Genomic DNA, 23,227 nt, shown 5'->3' with positions numbered 1-23,227 from the left:
TGTGAGGCCTAGGAGTTCAAAGGGCTATACTGAAAATGTGCTGGACAAAAGTGGGCTTTTGGTTCAATATGTGTGAATATCTAGGGGGAGGTTAATGTAAATTCCCCACCTCCATTTATGCAAAATCCCAGCCTTTTGAAGTTAAGCCCTGGATGTGGTTCATTGTCTGTTGATTGTCTGTTCATGGAGATCAAAGGCCTGAACTGAACTGCTCAGCCTGAGTTCTGGTTCTGAATTTAAAAATGGGGAAAATCCAGTTGTGGGGTTTGAAAGACTAATACCTATCAGAGCCTGAGGATGGTGTTGGGGGTGTCTTCTGATACATGTTTTAGCATGTGTGCACGTTGTTTAATTTTTTTAATACGATTTTTCTGTAATACTTTTACCTTTAGAATAAATGTGCTCAGAAAGTGCTGTGGGGGAATTTATAACTGCTGGCAATTACACTGTTCATAGTCTTTGGAGAGAAAGCAAAGCACAGACCCTGGCCTGTTTAGGTAGTCTGGCTTGTTGTGGATATCACAGTTTAGTCAGGGAACTGTACAGCCTGGAAAAACCCTGGTCAGGAAGGAGTGAGACACAGTCTCTTCCCAGAGATGTCGGGGAGCTGGAAACCAGTAAGTGGGTGTCCTCAAGGGTCCACAGGCAGAATACATGTGCAGATACCCTGAAACTGTGAGAGAAATATCCTCAAGAACAGTTACCCAAAAAGGTAGAAGAGAGTAAAAATATAGGTGAAGATTGGCTGTAAGGGAGCAGTTCCTTTTTAAAAATAAAAATACTGTAGCTTTTGAAATTAGTAAGCATAAGATGAATATTTTGCACTTTTCTATAGTGCCTATTTTCAGAGGATCGCAGAACTTTTTGAAAACAATTAAAGTTCATAATACCATTGTTAAGCAAGTGCTTTATTTACAATATTTTATAGATAGGTAATCTGAGGTACATTTTAACACCTTCCCTGGTCAGGATCACAGAGGGAGTCAATGACAGAGCCAATGACAGAGCCAAGAATAAAAACAAGGAGTCGGACTCATAATTCCTGCTGATTCAAAGTTCTTCCAGTATGAAATCCCACTTTCAGTGATTGCTGAAGAATGAAACAAATTATAAACCATTTCTACAAGTTGTTTTCCTTTTGTGAGAGCATTTTTACAGTCTTCATTTCCCCCGAAATATACAGTCCTCATATATTAGTATGTCATTACAAAATATGGCGATAGGTAACCCTCCAAAACTCTTGAGATTATTTTCACAGTGAATTTGAGATTCCTAGTTACTGAATTGATAGAAGCTAGGCACAGGTCAGATGTTGAAGCATTTGTACTTGTCTTAAAAGACCCTGTCCACTCTATAACTTTTAACCAAGTTTGTTGTTAGTTTACTAACATGGTTGGGTCTAAATATTATGTGTGTCCTCACACAACATGGTTCAAACCAGAGTCATTTAACACCATTTCTCCCCACCAGTGTGGCACATGGTTGTCTTCCTGATTTAGTACACAGTTTGTAGCAGTTTAGACAGGACACCTTACCCTTGTGCTACGACATGTTTGACCACTTGGACATTCCTCTTCATGCTGCTTATTTCCACTCTGGGCTTGCCTACACTTGAAACGCTGCAGGTGTGCTGCTATAATGTTTCAAGTGTACACAATACCTACGTTAATGGGTTCTCCCATAGGTGTAGGTCAGGGGTAGGCAACCTATGGCACACGTGCCGAAGGCGGCACGCAAGCTAATTTTCAGTGGCACTCACGCTGCCCGTGTCCTGTCCACTGGTCTGGGGGGCTCTGCACTTTAATTTAATTTTAAATGAAGTTTCTTAAACATTTTTAAAAACTTATTTACTTTACATACAATAGTTTAGTTATATATTATAGACTTATAGAAAGAGATCTTCTAAAAACGTTAAAATGTATTACTGGCACGCGAAACCTTAAATTAGAGTGAATAAATAAAGATTCGGCTCACCACTTCTGAAAGGTTGCCGACCCCTGGTGTAGGTAATCCATCTCCCCAAAGAGGATGTACCTAGGTCGACAGAAGAATTCTTCTGTCAACCTAGCAGTGTCTACACCTGAGGTTAATGTGTCTTAATTACACTGCTCAGTGATGTAGATTTTTCACACTCTTGAGCAACATAGCTAGGCCAGCCTAACTTTTTAGTGCAGACCGGGCCTACGTTCTTGTTCCATGGGCACACTAGCATTTCTGCTACTGGTGAACTGCCTAGATTTTCTTGTACAAATGCAAGCAGTACAATAGGTGTGGAGGTATGGTTGTAATAGCAGAAAAGCTGCAGTATGTGTATAAATGGAACTGTATTCCTTGCACCCTGATAACATGACCCAAGCCTCTTTCAGGTTACAAAACCACAGCTAAAATTTTAGTGCAGGCAGGTTCTAGTGACATCCCCCAGAGGCAGTGCATCCCTTACAAGAGTGTGGAACTTGATAAATCCATTGCCTACTCATTGTGGTTAAATTTCCTCTAGCAAATGGGAGAGAATAACCTTTTCTGCAGAATCCATGTTTTTGTTTATATAGAAAAATGTTTTTAGCCCTTAAGGTTGAAAGAAAATCTAACTGTGAACTGGCTGTAAACTAAAGCATTCTGTTCAGACATCAAGCCTGAAACAAGGGTGTGAACTGTCCCAAATGCTGGCCCCACCACACAGTCCAAAAAGCCAGGCTATGTGCTGGGGAGTTTCTCTGAGATGGAGTGAGAGGGACTCTATTTCCTCGCCTTCTCTCCCAGCCACTCTGGAACAGCAGAGCCACTCTGGTCTGCTGTTATATAGCTTCAGACTGAAGCTGCCTCTGCATCACTTATATTCCTGATGCGTGGGGCAAAGGATGATTAGTGGATGTACACTGGATCTGCCAATCCCACCACCAATTCCCAATTGCAATGTGGCACATCACAGTCCCCTCCAAAGCTGCTGGTCTCCTTGTCATATAGGAAGCGTATATGACATATGTGCTTTCCACCTTCTGCAGAATAGAAGCAGACTGATGCCTCTGCAAGAGCCACTCTCAGTGTACAGAGGAGGCAGAATTCATCCATACTAGAAGTATGACTGCCACCATTCATCTCAATGGGGTGTTAATTGTAAAAATTCTTCGCCTGTCTGTATATTCCGGAATAAGAGTACTTTGTTGCTGCTTAGCTAAAGAAAGGGTATGGAGTGGACACTTATTTCAGAAAAGTGTCCATAAATGTAGTTACTCAAGAATAGCTGTTCCTGAATAACACTGTGTGTATACAAGCCCATAGTACTACCCCTCAAACTACCATTCATTGGGACCTTTTGAGGGGCATCTGCCTTCCACTCTCACCATACCTTTCCTTTACTTTGAGGATCAGCATCCAGTTTGAAAATCTTCTGGCTAGTGACCTACTGGTTTATTTGTAAAAGTTTGCAAGGGTGAGAGAGCACCCATATACAATTATTAGCTTCCACTGTGATAACCATCAACAATGCTACATGAGGTGGTGGTGGTGATTTTCTGGACACTTGTGCATTAGGAATAGATAAATATTTAGCAGATTAGAATAGGATTCAGAGATGAGGTAAACAAAGGTGCATAACAGCAAGTTGCATACACGTGTGTGTGTGTGTGTGTGTGTGTGTGTGTTTGTAGAGTAAATATTAGTACTTATTTTCATTTTATATATGCTATGTTACACTGTGTTTTGATGCATGCTCTGTATAGAATAATATATGCCTATGCTACAAAATTATACTTTTGCTTGATATTATAAATCATTTGCTATTCAAGGAAGCCCTGAAACTCCCAGTGTATGCCTAGTTAAATAGAGCAACAAGTGTAGTTAAATATGGAAATAATTCAAATTTTGTTAGTTTTGCTTCATGAATACACAAATGGAAAATCATTTAAACTTGACTGATTTAATTCATCTGTGGTAGTAGCTCATCTGAAACGATACCGATAAATCCAGTCACAAAAATAACCATGAAGGAAGGCGTCTCCATTTTGCAACAGACAAGGAATGTAGAGGAGGGGATTGGGGGGGGGGGGGGGGAGGGTGGAGAGAAGACAGTCCTGACAGAAAAACAAATTTGTTGCTCAGTGCTTCATTTGTTCCACTATAATAATTTGTATTTTTAAACAGGGACAAAATGAAGGCTTGATTTTACTGTGAATGAAAAGGAGTTGCTATAAATCCAAAAATATTATTTAAATAGCTCAATTTCTTTATATTTTCTTTGCAGATTTTCATATATACCAGCATAGTGACTTTTGTAATACCTTACAAATCAACAAGCAAGCATAGTTTTCAGGGGGAATAAATCTCTCTCAGTCTAACCTAACCAGAGAGTCTAGATATGGAAAATACCTATTCAGTCATCTGGTCCATTTCCCTGGTAGTACAGGACTTACTGTAACTGACTAGTCTTATTTTGACTGTCTAAACTGAAAGAGATTAAATCAATAAATAGTATAAACAAAAGTGAATTACATTCTGGCAGTTTTAATATTCCGAAGTATCCTTTATAACATACGGTAGGCTAAAAAATAATTGTTACCTGATAAAGTCTCTTTAAATCAAAAACTAAAAATTTAGAGCCTGCAGACACAGAAAAGCCTCTGTACTTGTTTGCATAGAAAACCAATATAATAAAGTAAGTTTGAATAATGAAGTTTGTAGCTTGAGCCATTATTTTTAGGTTTAACTGGCCAAAAATAATTAAACCCGTTTCAAAAAATTAATATCTATGGTCCACCCCTCCAACCCAATCAGTTTGTCACAGTTTCAGGGTAACTGCACCTGTATTTCCCTTCTGTGGTCCACCAAAGGTACCCAATTTAGGCTTCCTGCTCCTAGCAGTCACCTCTCTTGGGCGGAGACCCACATCTCACTCCCTACCGACTGGGGATTTTAAGGCTGAACAACTCCCTGCCTTACCTATATGGTGATATCCCCAGCAGCCAGACTACCTAAAAAGACCACTGTCTGTGCTTTTTTTTTTTTCTTCTCTCCAATGGCTATAACCAGTGTATTGCCCACAGTTATAAGTTACCACACAGCTCCTTCTAAGCAAGCATATTTATTCTTAAGGTAAAAGCATTGCAGAGAAAACATAAAACAATAAAAGTTGCTACACACATGCAAAAAAATCTTACCAGAGGTCACCTACGTGCCCTGTAAGCTGCATGGCCACGCAGCAGGCTCTCAAGGGCAGGTGGGGAGAGGCATCCCTCCCCAGGCCCACCGGAGCTGCCGGGGAGAGGAGCCCCTTGCTCGACCCGGCCCAGCCCCGCCAGAGCTGTCGCGGTCGGGGAGAAGTACCTCTCACCCAGCCCTGAGCTGCTGTGGCAAGAGAGGGCTGGGAGGAGTCCTTTCTCCCCACCACAGCCCTGGGGCAGCTTGCACCCCAAACCCCTCATCCCAGACCCCACCCCAGAGCTTTCACCCCAACCCTCTGCCCCAGCCCTCAGCCTCCTCCCACACTCTGAACCCCTTGGTCCCAGCCCCACCACATGAATTTTGTTGTGTGCACCAATATGAAAGTGATGTGTCATACATCACCTCCATATTGGTGTACATAACAAAATTCATTCCGCACATGGACGTAAAATATTAGAGCGAACACTGGAGGTAACCCCCAATACCAACGTAGGGCTCTGGTAGGTTAAACCCACAACTGGGTTTTCCCCCATGGTTACAAGTTCACAATTGTCTTCACTCCAGAACCACAACAAAGGCTGGGCAGATCAGTTGCTTCTTTATATAGCTCGGGCCTTTTATCTTGGCCTTCTGTAACAAGTAATCAACAGACAATAACCATCTACTCAGGGTATAGCTTTAAAAGGCTGGGTTTTTGCATAACCAGTGTTGGGGACTTTACTTTCGCCTCTCCCTAAAAATTCCCCCAAAAGTCAACTTAACACTTGTCCCCAAAGTCCATACTTTTCTGGCACATTTGCAGTATAGTCTTTAGAACTCCCAGTTCTTACATCTGTCACATTTTCCCCTATAGAGGTTACATACAATCCTGGCCCACAATAAGACATTAATACAGTAGTATAGGATATTTCAGGAAATTGCCCCATCTGTCATACAGTGTTTTCACCATCTTGTCATATGGATGTACTCTGTGTGGCCCACATCACAGTAATATCTAAGCACATCACATACCTTTAATTTATCCTTACAACACCCCAATGAAGCAGGAAAATATTAGGAAAATATCGGTTTTACAGATTGGGAACTGAGGCACTGATAGATTAGGTGTGAAATCCACACCCCACTTAACTCAACAAAAATGTTGCCATTTACTTAAATGGGGCCAGGATTTCTTCCGAAGAGTATGTCTGCTCTGCATCTGGGAGCAAGCCTCTCAGCCCAGGTCCACAGACTTGTGCTAGCAGAACTTGCTCTAGCATGCTAAAAATAGTTCTGTCAAGCCCCCTCCTGCAGGCTCCAGCCTCAGCCACAACATCTACGTGGCTATTTTAGCACACTAGCGCAAGCCCTGTTAGCACAAGTCTGTGGACCTGGGCTGGGAGGCTCAGTCCCTGATGTACCCAGAGTGACTTGCTCAAGGTCACATAGGAAGTCTAGCAGACCTGGAAACCGAACCTGGATTTTCTGAGTCCCAGTGTCTTAACCACACAATCATATTTTCTCAGTGAGCAAAGTTGGGTGATATGGTGGTAAAAACAGCATTGCCCAGTTAACATCTGTGCTATTATCGTTGCTTATGCTAACAGAGCTAACTGATCGTAATGCAGCAGGGAGAGGTTACTCAAAAGAAGCCTAGCATTAGTAGCTGAGAGAGAGGTCTTGCAGCTAAGAAGATAAAATGTTAACAGTGGGAAACATGGGGCTGGTCTTAGGTGTGTTAGCAACACAAGTCACAGAATCAAAATTCAGCTCTTGCTTCCCAGGACAACAGGTGCAGGTTTCAGCATGTTCAGTCCCTAGAAATGAAGAACACTCTGCAGGAACGATCTCCAGCCCTTCTCTGCTAGATGGACAGTTTAATGCTCAGGATAAGACATGTGTTATATGGGACTATCAAACAGACTTGTTAATTCTGAATAATTTGTAGTGGAATGAAAAACTATTTCCATTTGCATTTTAGAACATGTTGAAATGTTTTACTAGATTTGTTGAAATTGTAAGATGTCATTACATTGTTATGATGATATAATGTATTTGTGTTGTAATAATAATTCATACAGTGATTCTGTGAATTTACCATTTCTTTTTCTGTTTTGTTTTAACATATCTCAGAGGCTGGTACTAGAGGAACTTCAGATACAATTAAAGGTGTGAAACGGAAAAAGATTGTAACTGAAAACCATCTGAAAAAGATACCAAAATCGCCTTTGAGAAACGCCCCTCAGGCCAAGCATAAACAAAATGTAGAAGAATCTTCATCATCTAAAATTCTTCCTGATGCTTCGGAACACTTACAAGCAAAGAATCAGTTACCTGTACAAAATGGAAAACAATGTGTGAAACAAAATGGGGAAACACTTAGTAGCAAGGTAACTGATGAAACAGTCACATCTGAGACATCGATGCAGACAAATCTTTCATTGTTACATAAGTCCTTGGATTTGAGTAAATGGACAGCAGAAGACTGTGATATAAGCCAATTAAACTTGCCAGCGAAGAAGCCTCTCTCTAATTCCTTGTCAAGTAAATCAAAGACTGACAATAATGAATGTATTACTTTTGTAGATTGTAGTACTTCATCCTCAGGTACAAGTACTGCATTTGATGTCTTATTAAAAGCTATGGAGCCTGAACTGAACATCTTAGCACAAGAGTGCGCTCCTTGTGGGATGCAAATAGAAAAAGTGAGACCAAATAAAACTACAAGCGCCTCTTCGAGTCTCACATCCAATACAATAAGTGTCCCAAATCATTTTGCTTTGTCACAGCAAGAGTTTGTAGCTGGATCGCACTACTACCCTTGTACTTCACATAATGTGCAAGCAGTAACATCAGGGAAGAGTGAACAAGCACAGACCAAGTCAATTTCTCATTCACAAGAACAATTTATTGCTAAAACTGGACAGCAAAATCAACAGATTGTTGTGTGTCCAGGTTTCACTAGATCACTGGTACGTCAGCAGGGTCAAGAAAACCCCAAACTCCAACAAATATACAGTATAGCAGTAACCTCTTCTGTAGTACACCCTCCCTCTTCTACTGAGACTCAGGTTTTTCCTCAAAACCAGCTAATATCTAGTTCATCTTCATCTTTGTCAATTAAGCCATCTCATTCAACACACTTACCTGTAGCTCCCCTGTATAATTCAGCCCAAATAGCATCAGTTGTCAACCATGGTGTAGAACAAATATGTAATCTTCTGAAAGACCAGAAGCCTAAAAAACTAGGAAAATATGTTTGTGAGTATTGCAATAGGGCTTGTGCCAAGCCTAGTGTTCTCCAAAAGCATATCAGATCCCATACAGGAGAGCGACCGTATCCTTGTGTGACATGTGGATTTTCATTTAAAACCAAAAGTAATCTATACAAGCACAAAAAATCGCATGCACATGCAATCAAACTTGGACTTGTCTTACAACCGGACTCTGGTGGTTTATTCCTATCCCATGAATCAGACAAAGCACTTAGTATTCATTCAGATGTGGAAGAAAGTTGTGAAAGTGAAGATGAAGGCACTGCTGATGAAAGACAAGATGATCAAGGATCCTTAGAACTGGAACCTGCACCAATAGTGAAAATCATTTCAAATTCTGAAACGTTACGGAAAGGTAGCCCCATTCCACTAAGCAATCCAAACTATATAATAGGTGACTCTTCATTGCATGACACAGAACCACAAGTTAGGGCAGCTTTACCCAAAGTAGTAGTTCATCCTGTGAATGTTTCTCCTTTAAGGGCTGATAGTCCAGAAGTAACAGACTCCACGCCTGAGCTTGCTGCAGCACAGAGACGAGATTTTAAAGTTACAAATATAAAATCAAATGTAACACACATGGTCTCTTTAAAGGAGACGGATGTTAAGCACCACCAGAAAATAGAAATGGGTCCATTAGAAGAACAACTTGGGTCTGCTGTAGGAACAGCACATGCACAGCTACAAAGACAACAGGCAACTGATGGTTCCCAGGAACAAGGAAAATGTCTTTTGAGCCCTAGGAGTTTAGGTAGCACTGATTCTGGTTACTTTTCACGTTCTGAGAGTGCAGATCAAACAATGAGTCCACCAACTCCTTTTGTCAGGGGATTGCCCACCTCTGAAAAAGACCCAAATAAAAATCTGTCCTCTGTGCCACGAATAAGTGCCACAGTGGCATCTGTTGTACAAACAGTTTGTGCTGAAAAACATTTACTTTTCTCTGGTCAAATGCGACCACCAATGGCAACGAAAACACTCGAGGAACGCATCTCAAAGTTAATATCAGATAATGAAGCTGTAGTGGATGACAAACAGTTAGATAGTGTGAAACCAAGAAGAACGTCTCTTTCAAGAAGAGGCAGTATAGACTCACCAAAATCATACATATTTAAAGACTCCTTCCAATTTGATTTAAAACCGATGGGAAGAAGAACTAGTTCAAGCTCCGACATACCAAAGTCTCCTTTCACACCAACTGAGAAATCAAAGCAAGTTTTTCTTCTGTCTGTACCGTCCCTTGACTGTTTACCTATAACCAGAAGTAATTCTATGCCTACTACCAGCTATTCAGCTGTACCTGCAAATTTAATACCACCTCCTCATCCAATTCGAGGAAGTCAATCATTTGATGATAAAATTGGCTCTTTGTATGATGATGTCTTTCTATCAGGACCTGTCACTCCACTGCACCCAGGGGGGCATACTCGCACTCTTGTTAGACAGACAGCAGTAGAAGACTCTTCAACTAATGAAAGCCATGCTCTTGGACCAGCACGATCTGTAGAAGAAGGTTATCATGGATGTAATTTGTCTAATGAACTCTCATTGCCAAGGAGCAAGTCACTTGCACAAGTATCAAATTTGGAAAAAGTAAAGAAATCACATCCTGGGCGAGGGACAATGTTTGAGTGTGAAACTTGCAGAAACCGATATAGAAAACTGGAGAATTTTGAAAACCACAAAAAGTTTTATTGTTCAGAGTTGCATGGACCAAAAACCAAGGCAGCTATCCGAGAGCCTGAACATAAGATAGTCCCCAGCACTACACAACCTCAAATTCTGCACTACAGAGTTGCCAGTTCAACTGGTGTCTGGGAGCAGACACCGCAGATAAGAAAAAGAAGGAAAATGAAAAGTGTTGGAGATGATGACGAGCCACAGCAGAATGATACTGGGATACCATCAAGGAGTACAGAGGGTCAAAGTAAGCCAGGAGATTTTCCCAGTTTATCTAAACCTAATGCAACAATCGTAGGTTCACAACAGCATGGCAGCATTCCGCTTCAAAGGTCTCAAATTCAGCTTGTGGCTCGAGGCACAGAACAAACCACTGAGCCAAAGATCTCTCCACTTATGAAAAAGCAGACAAGTTCAGTTGCACAAGAAAAGGTAGAGTTGAAAAGACAAGGAACTGGCATTTCAGTAATACAACACACTAATTCATTGAGCAGGCCCAGTTCATTTGAGAAATCAGAATCTTTTGAAAGAGTTTCACCAGTGTCTTTTCAAGAGGTTAATAAGGTTGTGAAGCACCATCCCTTGAACACAGTGGTAATTCAAGACGAAAGACATTCTCATCTGAACACTTCCCAGCATCATCAATCAGTGTCAGCAGAAGCACCCAGATTGGAACTTCAGGAAAGTCAAATAGTCTCCAATGAAAGAAATGCAGTAATGCAGCCATTAAAACTAGTTCGCCAACATAACATCCAGGTTCCCGAAATACTGGTCACAGAAGAACCAGACAGAGACCAGGAAAACCAATTCAGTGATCAGGAAAAAACAGAGAAGTTTAATTGGCCTCAGCGTAGCGAAACTCTGTCAAAACTGCCAACAGAAAAACTGCCACCAAAGAAGAAAAGGATCCGGTTGGCTGAAATTGAGCATTCTTCAGCTGAATCAAGCTTTGACTCCACACTTTCTAGAAGTTTAAGTCGGGAGAGTAGTTTATCTCATGCCTCTAGTTTCTCAGCTTCATTTGATAAAGAAGACATTTCTAAAACTGAGAGTGCTTCCAAAATAGATCTTAATAAATCAGCAGAATTCCTTACAATTCCTGCTGGCTCAAATACACTTGGTGTGCCTGGCCCTCCTTGCAGGGAAATGAGACGTGCTGCATCAGAACAAATTAACTGCACACAACCATCCATGGAGGTTGTAGATTACAGAAGTAAATCTTTTGATTGTGGAAATATGTCTCCATCAAAACCTACCCCACTTGTAGAGAGATCCTCTCCAAAGTTGTCTTCTGGCTGTGGAGTTACCGGACATGTGCCTCTGTTAGAAAGGAGGAGGGGGCCACTTGTCAGACAAATATCTTTAAATATTGCTCCAGAAAACCATCTGCCTCAAGTTAAATCTTCATCTTCATTTCAAATAGCTCATGCAACGGACGTGTCTACAATACCATTTCACAGGCCGCAGACCTCTAGTAGAACTTCAGTGGAGTTTCCTTCAAGTTCTCAGCACTCACAGACTTACTCTAAGCCGTTACATGAATCTCAATCAATAACTCAGAACTGTAACCCTCTTAGCCTCCCTTCTGTTCAGCAGCCTTTAGGTCCTGTTTTGCATAATCAGGGAAAGCAGTCCTCAACACAGCATTCACAGACTTCTCTTAAAGTACTGGCCCCAGGAGAACAAGCAGACACAAACACCTTTTCCTGTCAGTCTATTGAAAAGGAGTATTACTTTGCTCCCAAGTATCAGCTTCAAGTTAAAGCTCTGCATGTAAGTAAGTCGTATTCTTCTAAACCAATAACAACTGCTTTCCCAACCCACACTCTTCCAAGTCAAATTGGTTTGGACCAGAGTGGGACTTCATTATCTATACCTACTAAATTAGCTGACAGTATGTCTAATCGGTATTCAATGCCTCCCCGAAAACATATGATACCTGAAAACTCCAGTGGTCAAATACATCACATCCCACCTTTTGTGGTGCCTGTTCGTGTTCATAGTAATGTTCCATCTTATGGATTTGCTACTGTTACACCTCTTCCCCAAATTTTAGTGACGCAGGATCAGGTAAATCAGTCTGTCTGTAAAACAAATGTTGTGACAGTGCCAACTCTTGAAGGGAAAACTCCGCTGCCAAAATTACACAGAGATCATCAGAGGGTTTTGCCAAATCTACAATCAGCATCTATATTTGATCATTCATTTTCTGAGACTGGAAGCAGAAATTCACCTTTGCCAAGTTCCTTGAATATTATTCAGAAATTGCCAGTTAGTGGACTCTTCCCCCAACAAGAAGCTACAGCATCAAGTAAACGCATGCTCTCACCAGCCAATAGTTTAGATATTGCCATGGAAAAACACCAAAAGCGTGTTAAAGATGAAAGTGGAGCAGCTTGCACAACAGATGCTAGATCAATGCATATATTGAACATTCGAGCCAGTGACCCTAATAGGCAAAAGAAACCAGTATTGGTGCGACAGATTTGCACCACAGAGCCTCTTGAAGGTCTCTTATTAGAGCCTGATGTTCTTCCACAACACGAAAAAAGCAGCAAAGATAGAAATTCACCAGATGTGCTAGTGACTGACCACCATTCATCTGAAAGTGTTAAAACTGGAGTTTCTGAAACCATAAAGGAGTCACCAGAATTTGAAAGTCTTACATCTTCTGCATCTCAAAATTTTGAAGTTAAAAAGCCATCTGAACCTTCTGCAGTGAATAATCAGACTTCTCTTCTGAAGACTTTAGGTAACAGTCAAGAAAGGTGGTCCCCACGGGTTAATAATGAGGGCACACAAATTAATACCCAAGGCCAAGCAAACCCTGGAACTACTCTGTCTGTGGCAAATGCAGGGGATACACAACGGTTGTCATTTCCAAGCCTAAAGACTTCAACAAATTTTACATGGTGTTATCTATTAAAAAGAAAGCCATCACATCTGCTACAAAATGACCAAAAAACTTCAGCATATTCTACTTGGACTATTAGTCTCAACAATCCCAATCCACTTGGTTTGTCAACAAAGGTTGCTCTTTCCCTCCTAAATTCAAAACAAAAAGTTGAAAAACCACTATACACTCCAGCAATAACAACTCATTCCAGATCCGACTTATTGGTTTACTCAAGCAAGTGGAGGAACAGCTTAACCAAGGTACTTAAAGTACATTTAATATATCTTAATTTTAAGGATCAAATTTGTGTTTATAGAGTACTTGCTGTAAAAAAGCATACTGCATTTATATTTTTAATAATGTATTGTGCCTTGATTTTTTTCCTATCTAATTATATGCATAATGTGCTTATGTGTTATAGTTGTGCTGGGATGCACTACTATAAAGATATTACACTATTTCAATGAAGAAACTTCTTAGGGGTTTATCGCTTTTCATAAAAAAAAAAATCTTCGTAGATTAAAATTGGACAGGTCTTTGAACAGAAATCCATTTGGCTAGTTTTAAATTGCAAGAAGAGTGTACCAAAAATAGCTTCCATTTAAATACTTCAACACTGTCTATTTAAAAGCAGCTTTGTTTGTAAATGAAGAGTTTGCAGGTATTTAACCCTATAAATTGACTATTATTGTCTGATGTAAAATAGTGCTCTCAGATTGAGCAGTTATCCATGGGTCTGGTACAAACACATTTGATATCATTGCTAGTTGAAACAAGGTGGGTGGGAGGCAATGTTCCCTCTAATTTTTTATATCCATGTGCGGAATGAATTTTATTGTATGCACCAATATGGAGGTGATGTGTGACGGGGTGGGGCCGAGGGGTTTGGAGTGTGGGAGGGGGCTCAGGGCTGGGGCAGAGGGTTGGCCTGCGGAGGGTGGGGGTGAGGGCTCTGGGGTGGGGCTGGAGAAGAGGTGTTTGGGGTGCAGGATGCCCTGGGGCTGGGGCCAGAGGACTCCCCCCAGCCCTCTCCCCGCTGCAGCAGCAAGCTCCGGGGGAGGGGGCCCCCTCTCCCCGCTGGCAGCAGTGAGCTCCGGGAGTGGGGGAAAGGCCTGCGGCAGCCCTGCAAGCCCCAACTTGCTCCCCTCCACAGTCCCCGCCCACCCCCTACCTCTCTCCTCTCCAGGCCCCTGTGGCTGCGCAGCCCTTTATAGCCTGCTGCGCAGCCACGCAGTTTAGAGGGAACTTAGGTGGGAGGGAGAGAAAGTGTACTATTCCCACCCCAATCCCCCAATTTGATAGTTCGGATGAAACAATTGCCAAGATAATGTCATTTAAAATGTGGTTACTGCTTTCTTAAGAATTTTCACTACCCGTTCCATATTATTGATTGATATTGTTCCAAAGAACCCATTAAATCTATAGAGTGAAGAACATGTTCAAAATAATATACGTAATCCACATACATATGAATAACACCTTTGACATGGAATCAATGGTAAAAGAGCATCAGACTCCTTCAGTGGCTCATATGTCCTCAACAGAAAGCCCTCATACTATTCAGCGCATTTGATAGTCTCCAACTGAAGAGAGGCCCCTGACTGGAATAATAGGTTAAGAATGAAAATTCAAAATTGTTGAAGAAGCTTGCACAATATCTACCTGCTAATACCTAGTTACAGCTAATGTTACAGCATTTCATTTGTGTGAGCACCGCAATAAGGTAAAAACATTGAGGTCTGAGAATGATATATGATTATACGATATGGTGTCTTCAGCTAAAAAGTGTTGGATCCTTGCTTTGAAATATATGCATTTTGAATGCTGCCAGGTATTATGGGCCATTACAGGATTTCTGTTTCAATCCAGAGTATACAGTACAAATTACTTAATTTAATGGGACTTCAATACACTTTTCAAATGATTGTCTTGTATGTGCTTGACTATCTAGGCACAATTGAGTGAGTTAGAGGCAGTATAACTGGCTGCAATGTAGGTGTTTTTAAAATATCGCTGCAATGCATAGTAATATCTCATAGCACATATTTTATATCTATAACGTTTATTCTCAAATCTGTTTGTCCTGAAAATTGTTTTTTTTCTATGAGTGTCTCATTGCAGTTGGTGATTCCCATACATGATCAGAATCTTTATTAGAGTATAATATTCTGTGCACATTTTGAGTGAATTTGAGTAACTTTTCCTTCCACACTAAAACATTAACAGAAACTAGATAACTGGACATGAATGATCACCACATGCAATCCATTAATTACCCTGTTTTTGTTATTAACCCCCCCCCACACACACAAAATACACAAAAGAATATGCAAGTTGGTTCGTATATTGGGAACTTCCTATGCACCCCCTCTTGCCCAGGGGTGGCTCTGCAGTGCCCTGCTAACAATTTTTCACTCAAAGGGCTCAAATGGCACCTGGGCTTTTCTTATCCATTCACCACCTTTTCTCGAGGGTCCAGGTTTATTCACATGCATAAAGTTCCAGAATCAAGCTGAAAGTCCCAAAACACAGTCCGTCAGGTTTACCCTCTTGTTGGGTTATGCCCGGGCTTTTCCTGCCCCTCGTCCCAGGTCTGTCTTCTGGAGCCCGCTCACTCCCAGAAGTCTCCAGTTCGCTCCCAGGACTTCCTGCCTGGGGCTTTTCCTCCTTTGGCAGGTCACTCCCAGCCCTACTTGGCTGGAGCCTCAAGTTTCTGGCTCTGGCTACTAGACCCCTCTGGTATCAGGGTTTTTCCCCATATAAACCTTTCTCACTTCCTGCCGTTTCCTAGGCTTCCCCCTTCACTACAGCCACTTGCTGCCCTTTATAGGGAATTGCATGATCCAACACAGGTGTGCCTCTTCAGTAATCAGGGTTGATTAGCCCTAAGTCTTCCAGCCCTTAAGAGGCAAGCCACCCTGTTACAGTTCTGTTCTAGAAGGCCTGTAACCAAATGCACAGCTTGGCTGGCATAGTCTATCTTGTCCTTGAGCAGTCAGGTAAGCCTCCAGAATGGCAATGCCAAGGACACCAGCATTAGAAGCAGCAATGTAATTGCCTGCCTACCTCAGAGAGATACAAGGACAGCGAGCTATTGATAAATGTTCATTATCAGAGCATAAAATTACTTTATTTCAAACTAACTAAAACAAATTAAAATTACCTTTTCATTGTAATGAACAGTCACCCTTTTGTCTGACAAAAGGATTTCACTTGGTTTTTGCTTTAAGAATATTTCCACTCCATTCTTCCACCCCCCGCCTCAAAAGTTAACAGGTATGATCATTAAAAATTAACTACTCTCTAAGCTGCAAGGTGATAAAATTTTTAATGCCTTGGTGTACTATAAAGATGTGGAAGAAAGGAGACTTTTTTTGCAATGGCCACATATTTCAGTGTTTGTAAAACTAACAAACAGAGCGGTATGCTAATTTGCACTGAATTTGATGTTCGTTAGTAACTGATGTACCTTTCTGCAAATAGATTAAGAAGACTCTGTACCCTAAGAATTGTTCTGTATTGATGCTACACCAATAATATATTATAAATTGGCAACAAGGGTCAGTGTTTATCTAGTCTGCCTGAATTTGTTGTCCCAGGCACCGAAAGGTTAATTACTAAGAAAATGTAGAAATGTGCACATTGAGCTGTACCCTCTTATAAAGAAAACTGTGGACTGTACAGTGCAGTTTGAGATTCCTCGTTATATTTTCCTTACCATTTTGCCTGATGCGAGTTCTGTGCAGTTTTTTTTTCTTTTTGGGTACAGCTGTAAGGCTTCAACATTAGCCCCAGAGATCAGTTTGTCTAGAATCACGCAAAGAATGTCTAGAACATACAAAATTATTATTTGGGGGTTTAAAAATGATTATTTTGGGTTAGTCTTCAGTGTACTGGCAGCACAACATTCTTTGTGCTGTGGCTATGTGAGGATTTGAATCTGGGTCAACAGGGCCTGAAATTGCCATGGAGGAAACACACCCCTGTCTGAGGGAAAGAAGTGTTGCTGTTCAGTGGCAAAGACTACAGTTTAGCAGCTCCAAAGGGATCTGTCTAGTACTTCTGTGCTGAAGAGAAGGTTAAGATACAAAATATTCAGAGGTGGGGACAGATATACCGTAAGGTTAGAAAAATAACTTCAGAATTGCAAGAGGGGCTGTAAGGATATTCTATTAAACCTCTATAGGCAGGAAAGTATTAGGGTGAAATCCCGGCCCTATTAAAGTCACTAGAAGTTTTGCCATCAGTTTCACTGGGGTGAAGACTTAACCCTTTGTATTAACAACAAAAAATGTACATTTCAATACAGACTGCTGTTTCTGTATCCATATTGCCACTGAATTGTATTATGTATTGCAAAGTCAGTGTTTCTCTTTTTCTTGTTTTTACTCATATCTCTTTCAAGATGTCTCCCTCATATAGTAGATGAGATGTATTTAAATGTTGCTAAATTAAAACAAAAAACTTAAAGGGATACTGTTGTGACAGGTAGGCATTAAATTGACCTTTTTTCCAGTTATGTGCATTTAGCCATTTTCTTTGGGAAAGCCAAGTTTTGTATTGGCTTTTCACTATACTTTACTTTTTGTTCTTTTTTTAAAAGAACAGTCGTGAGCAGCCTCTGCAAAAACAAACCAATGTGCATGTACGATGGAGAAAAGAAAATTCTGTCAGAAAATAATTTCAGTTTAGAGCAGGGGTCGGCAACGTTTGGCTCGCCAGGGTAAGCACCCTGGCGGGCCGGGCCAGTCTATTTACCTGCTGAGGCAGCAGGTTCAGATGATCGCGGCCCCCACTGGCCGCAGTTCGCCGTCCCGGACCAATGGGGACGGCGGGAAGCGGCGCAGGCGAGGGATGTGCTGGCCGCGACTTCCCGCCGCCCCCGATTGGCCCGGGACGGCGAACCGCGGCCAGTGGGGGCTGCAATCGGCCGAACCTGCCGCGTCAGCAGGTAAATAAACTGGCCCGGCCCGCCAGGGTGCTTACCCTGGCAAGCCGCGTGCCAAACGTTGCCGACCCCTGGTTTAGAGTATAAATAGTGAGTAACAAGATTCTGAATAATATTTTGACAAGTGTCCTTTTAAACAGAGGCTGCTGTCATATGTGGCCATTACTTACATTTACACTTATTCTGCTACCAAAGAAGCAAAATTATTAATTTTTCTTCAAATTTATATGCTGATTTTTTTTCAAAGTATATTATTATGGTGAAGCTGGAAAGAAATTCATCTTCATTTCTCCAGCTTCTGACTGGCATCAAATTGAGTGACTAGCACTTGTTCTTAAAGGAGTTATAAAAGAAGAAGGTGCTGCAAGAAATCATCAAGTGAAGATTAATGTATACCTCAGATTGTGCGAAGGTTAGGATTAAAAAATAGAAATTAAGGATTGAAAAGAGCTAGCATGTACCTTACCAATGCAGGATTTTTTCATACAGTATATTCTCAGCTGTTTCCTCCAGTCCAGTTCAGGTTTAAATGACTCAAGCAGTGGGGTTTGAACTGTTTTTCTGGACGCTCAGAATGCTATTAAAATATTGTCACCTTTCTGTGCTAATCCCAATCCTAAATAAGACATTTCTATTGACATTAGCTGTCAGGAGAAGAATGAAGATATGTTGAAGTAAATGCAGGTAATAAGGAAATCCAGGACCCTTTTCTGTTCTTTACCATTGACTGGACCAGAGGAAATAGTGTGGGCGTAGACCATTGATTCAAAGTACACCCCAAAGATGTGTGTAACGGAGGAGGAGCTATTGCTTCTAAAATAAATAAATACAGTATGTTCAAATAAATTAAAGGCTCGGTGAGCTAATGCAGTTTCTTGGACAGGAGAGGTAGCTACTTGGTCCAAACTCCATTTTCTTCCCTAGACATTACAAGCTCAATCCCCTGACACTATCTATGGTTTCTCAGTAGCTCTCTCTTAAGCCTAGTTACTACAGATGCCCCCCGGGTTACGCAAATCCGCACTTACGGAAAAAGTTCCATAAGCTAAAAATAGGAGTTGGGGGGTTTTGGGGTGTGTGTGTGTGTGTGTGTGTAATGGTTGGCTATACGTTTCCGACTTACGCAAAATTCGAGTTATGCAAGGCGTTCCGAAACGGAACGCTTGCGTAAGTCGGGGAGCATCTACCTAATTTTGTGTACTACTTTCTTAAAGTTTGATTCCCTCTCTGAGGTGATTCTTGATACATTCCACTGTGAGGATTTTTTGCCATCAATAGGCTGAAGAATGGAAAATACCTACTAACTGGATCATTTCCTTTCTTGGATTATGTGTGAAAGAACTTAAATCGGAGCAGTCTTCTATTAAACTAGCAAACTATCTCAAAATATTAAAAAACGTTTTCCCTAAATGGCTCCGTGCCAATGGGGAAAAATGATTGAGTATTATAACATGAAAGTTATAGCTCTGGAAAACTTTCGTTCTGGGTGTAGTTTTCCATGGGACAGTTGTACATGCCAGCAGTAGTTGTTAAATCCTGGTCTCTGTGCTGCATTAATCACTGTCACTCCAGTTTTATACCACTAACTGAAGTTGGTGGATTTAGTGTGGCACAAAACTGAATAATGCAGAGGTGAATCAGGCCCTTTGCCTCCAGTCATAACAGCAGGAGGAAAGCCACTGAGAGGATTGTCAGGCATTAGTAATTGAAGAAAGGAAACTTTTACTGTCCAGTATAATTTTTCTTATCAGTTGACCACTAGCTGTGATCCTTTCGGTTAGGAGTGGGGCACATTAATGGATTGTTCTGCCTCTGCCTGCACTGTACCTCTCGTACAGATAGAGAGGACCTGAGTCTTCATGAGGGTCAATTTGGTACTTTTCACAAACACTATTTACAAAAAATAAATAAAAATGCAGATTTTCCTGATTACCCAGTGATTCCTGAAATTCTCTGACAGAAATTCAAATAACATTTCTATTCGTGCATTTCTGTAATAGCAAAAGTTTTGCTACAGCTCACTGGGGTTATCTTGTATGTTATGAACACTAAAACCAGTGCTAAACTAGCATAAAACCAGTTAATTAAAATATGTGACTGTGGGAAGTGGGATGGTAGTTTTGAACACATGGATTTGAATATCCTGTCTCATCACCATTATGTATGTCATATATTTATAGACAGGTTAAATTTATCTTAGTGCAGACGGCCCAAGAGCTTGTAAGCTACATAGACCAATTACCTCTGGATTCTCTTCCCCTTTTCCTTTTTATACCATTACAAATTAAATGTGAAAAAAAAAAAGTTAATTCATTAAGATTGAAAGATCAAGCACTTAAAGTCAGCAAATTCCAGGTGCTAGGAATGGTCACACACTGCTGGCCACATTGCACAGAAATTGCATTTTCTATTCCCTTTTCCCTTGTTAAACATAAATGTTAGTCTATTACTTTTTATAGTGTAAGCTATAACATATGCCATGAAATATACAGGAAGTTCAGTGTGGTTGAGTTAAGTTTGCACAGCCACTTGAACTTCTGGTATCTCCTGTCCAGAGATATCTTTATCCTTCATGTTGCATTAACAATATTTTTGCATGAGGGTGAAATTTATGTTCCACTGCATAAAGCCAGAATTATCAGGCTTGATGTGGAAGTAGTACACCTCTACCTCGATATAACGCTGTCCTCGGGAGCCAAAAAATCTTACCGTGTTATAGGTGAAACCGCGTTATATCGAACTTGCTTTGATCCACCGGAGTGCGCAGCCCTGCCCCCCCGGAGCACTGCTTTACCGCGTTATATCCAAATTTGTGTTAAATCGGGTCGCGTTATATCGGGGTAGAGGTGTATTTAGAGTGGAGGAAGGAAAGACTAGCATCAGTCAGGACACAGAGATGTATCAACCTTATATGCTAGAGTAGCAGCTGCAGCATCCTGCACTTGTGCAGACTGTTAGGGTCATTGGATATGCCAAATTATGAATATACTAGTTTCTCCTTTGACCCATCCCCAGTGCTGCACCTCTCTGCATCATACTCCTACATGTGCAAAAAGCAAAAGCATGTGGCACAGAGGAACTTGCGCAATCCCTTCATACCAGGATGACTGTCATCCTTTAAGAAATGTAGTTTAGTGTTTTAATATGCGATCAATGTAAATAAATCGCGGAGGCATTGCCTTTCCTGTGAATCCTAAAACCTCCAGCATTCACTTTTATATTCAATAAAAAGCATTTAAAATAATGAGTCTAATATTTTTCTCCTACCATTTTATTGGCTTATTAGTATTAGAAAATGTGCTAGGTATGCCAGCTATGTGGGTAGAACAATTTATAAATATGGCTGTAATAACTGTCAGCTAATTAGATCATTGCCTCATTTTATAAATACCCTAGACTTGGAAGGATTAGATTTCAACTGGTAAATGTTGTAGAATTCAGCCTTCACAAAAAAAATGATAGAAAATAATTTCCTTCTTTAATAATCAAGGGAAAACTAAAAAATTATTTTGCATTGTTAGATGACTGGTACACTCTCTTCATTTTCTCTGGCAATAAGAACACATGGAATACTGTTATCAAGGGTTTTTGGAATCACTGCTTTGAAAGTTACTAAATTGTGGATGGACCACTCTTACAGTGAAAATATAAACATATTTTTAAATTAATATAACCTGTAAGTATCTCTTCTTTGTATATGTCTGTCTTTCTCCCACTCTTCATCTCTGTTGCCAGTTGCCAGCCGCCCCTGGAGGCAATGAGATACTAGTGGTTCATGTGCCCCTGGTAGAATCTGAGCATTGCAGCTACAAGACAGGAATTTTTGAGGGAGACGTGTCCCCCGCAGTCCCCTGTGACAGCTCTAATGAGCAAGTGGTTGGAATATATGGTGCTCATGAAATGTAGTCCTGATACAATACCAGCAGTGCCAGAGGAGAAAGTGGAAATAATTGGTTTGTATGGCTCAAATTTCTCACTTCTAGTCAAACTATGGAGGACAGCAGCATCCTGGTGCAGCTGAGGGACATCACCTAAGAGAGTCCTGAGGTTGCAGCTGGCATGACAGCCACTGACTTCATGGCTTCTGCCACAGATAAGAGGCCAAGAGGCATGGGAGGGCCTCTTCAGATTTCAGGGGACTAAGTAGGTTTGTAGCCCAAACTTCATGCTTGTTCCATAACCCCACCTAAGCCAAGCCCTTGACAACAGAATGAGGAGGCTACTTTGAATGCAAACTCACAGCATTCCCATTTGCCATGAGAGAGTAACTTCCATAAGGGTCAATGGGTCCATAAACTCTCCATGTGTAGTAAGAAAAAGTAGGAAATCAGCTTAGTAAGAAGATCTTTGTTCCAAAGATTTGCAATCGGTGTTACGGGTATGGCTTCTAAAGCAATTATTTGTGCATATAATTGGTTTTTTACTTTGTTTATTCTTAATTTACTGACTTGAATAACATAATGAAGGGGTTAACATCAGCGGTCATCAGAAATTTATAAATTTCCTATTTTCTTTCAGCGGGCATTAAATAAAAAAAAATTGACTCCAAGTGAATTCAGCAATAAAGAAAACTCTGAAACGAGCACTGAGCACGATAAAGAAAATTCCTTTACCAAAACCGAACCAAGAAGAGTTAAAATATTTGATGGAGGGCAAGTATATATGTTTTTAACCAAACAGTATTGGGGATAATTATTTCTTGGTTCTGGGCTTTGTTTGAAAGTATGATGTTCTTTCCTCTTTCAATTTATTTCAATTAACAGTTCCTAAACTGGCATATAGACCAGCAATGGTCTGTGGGGATGCTTCCTGGTTTTCCCTAGAGAAACAGCAAGTCATATGTTCCATGGTGGTGCACAGATAAAAGGAGAAAGATTAAATGAAGAAACAGTAGAGAGTGGGATTACTTTTTTCCAAAGATCACAATACTCATCACATTAAAAATGTCTGTTATAGCTAGATATGGCCATAGGCATAGGTATTTTCCTAATGTTACCAGTCCATGTAAATTATTTCTATTGCTGCCACAATGATGGTATGTGATTGTGGCTGGGAGGGGAGCTTGTCTAAGTGATCAGGCCTGGGCAGGATGGTGGTCCTCAATACAATCTCTGTTCACATGCAATCTATGCTATAAAAAAGTTGGAGAGCTCTAGTTTGCAAAGCACTCTGAAAATTTTACTGAAAATAATAAAGTACTGTAACATTTTGCATCAGATATTAAATGCTCATCAAAATAACAATCACTTGCATGTGGTACCCTCCATGTAACATATTACAACAGTTCTTTGT

General features: G+C 40.8%; 1 protein-coding gene across 2 annotated transcripts in view; it reads left to right on the top strand.

Moving 5' to 3' along the window:
• HIVEP1 (HIVEP zinc finger 1) overlaps positions 1-23,227 on the top strand; it is a 167,832-nt gene that overhangs the window by 109,647 nt on the left and 34,958 nt on the right. For both annotated transcript variants that reach the window (XM_065398264.1, XM_065398263.1), the window contains 2 exons: positions 7,270-13,247; positions 22,454-22,587. In XM_065398264.1, coding sequence (XP_065254336.1) covers positions 7,270-13,247; positions 22,454-22,587 — 6,112 coding nt within the window. The remainder of the gene's footprint in view (positions 1-7,269; positions 13,248-22,453; positions 22,588-23,227) is intronic.

This window comes from Emys orbicularis, chromosome 2 (assembly GCF_028017835.1).
Source record: "Emys orbicularis isolate rEmyOrb1 chromosome 2, rEmyOrb1.hap1, whole genome shotgun sequence".
Taxonomy (NCBI): Eukaryota; Metazoa; Chordata; order Testudines; family Emydidae; genus Emys; species Emys orbicularis.
The sequence above is the reverse complement of the archived record's forward strand: the minus strand, read 5'-3'. Positions and strand labels throughout refer to the sequence as shown.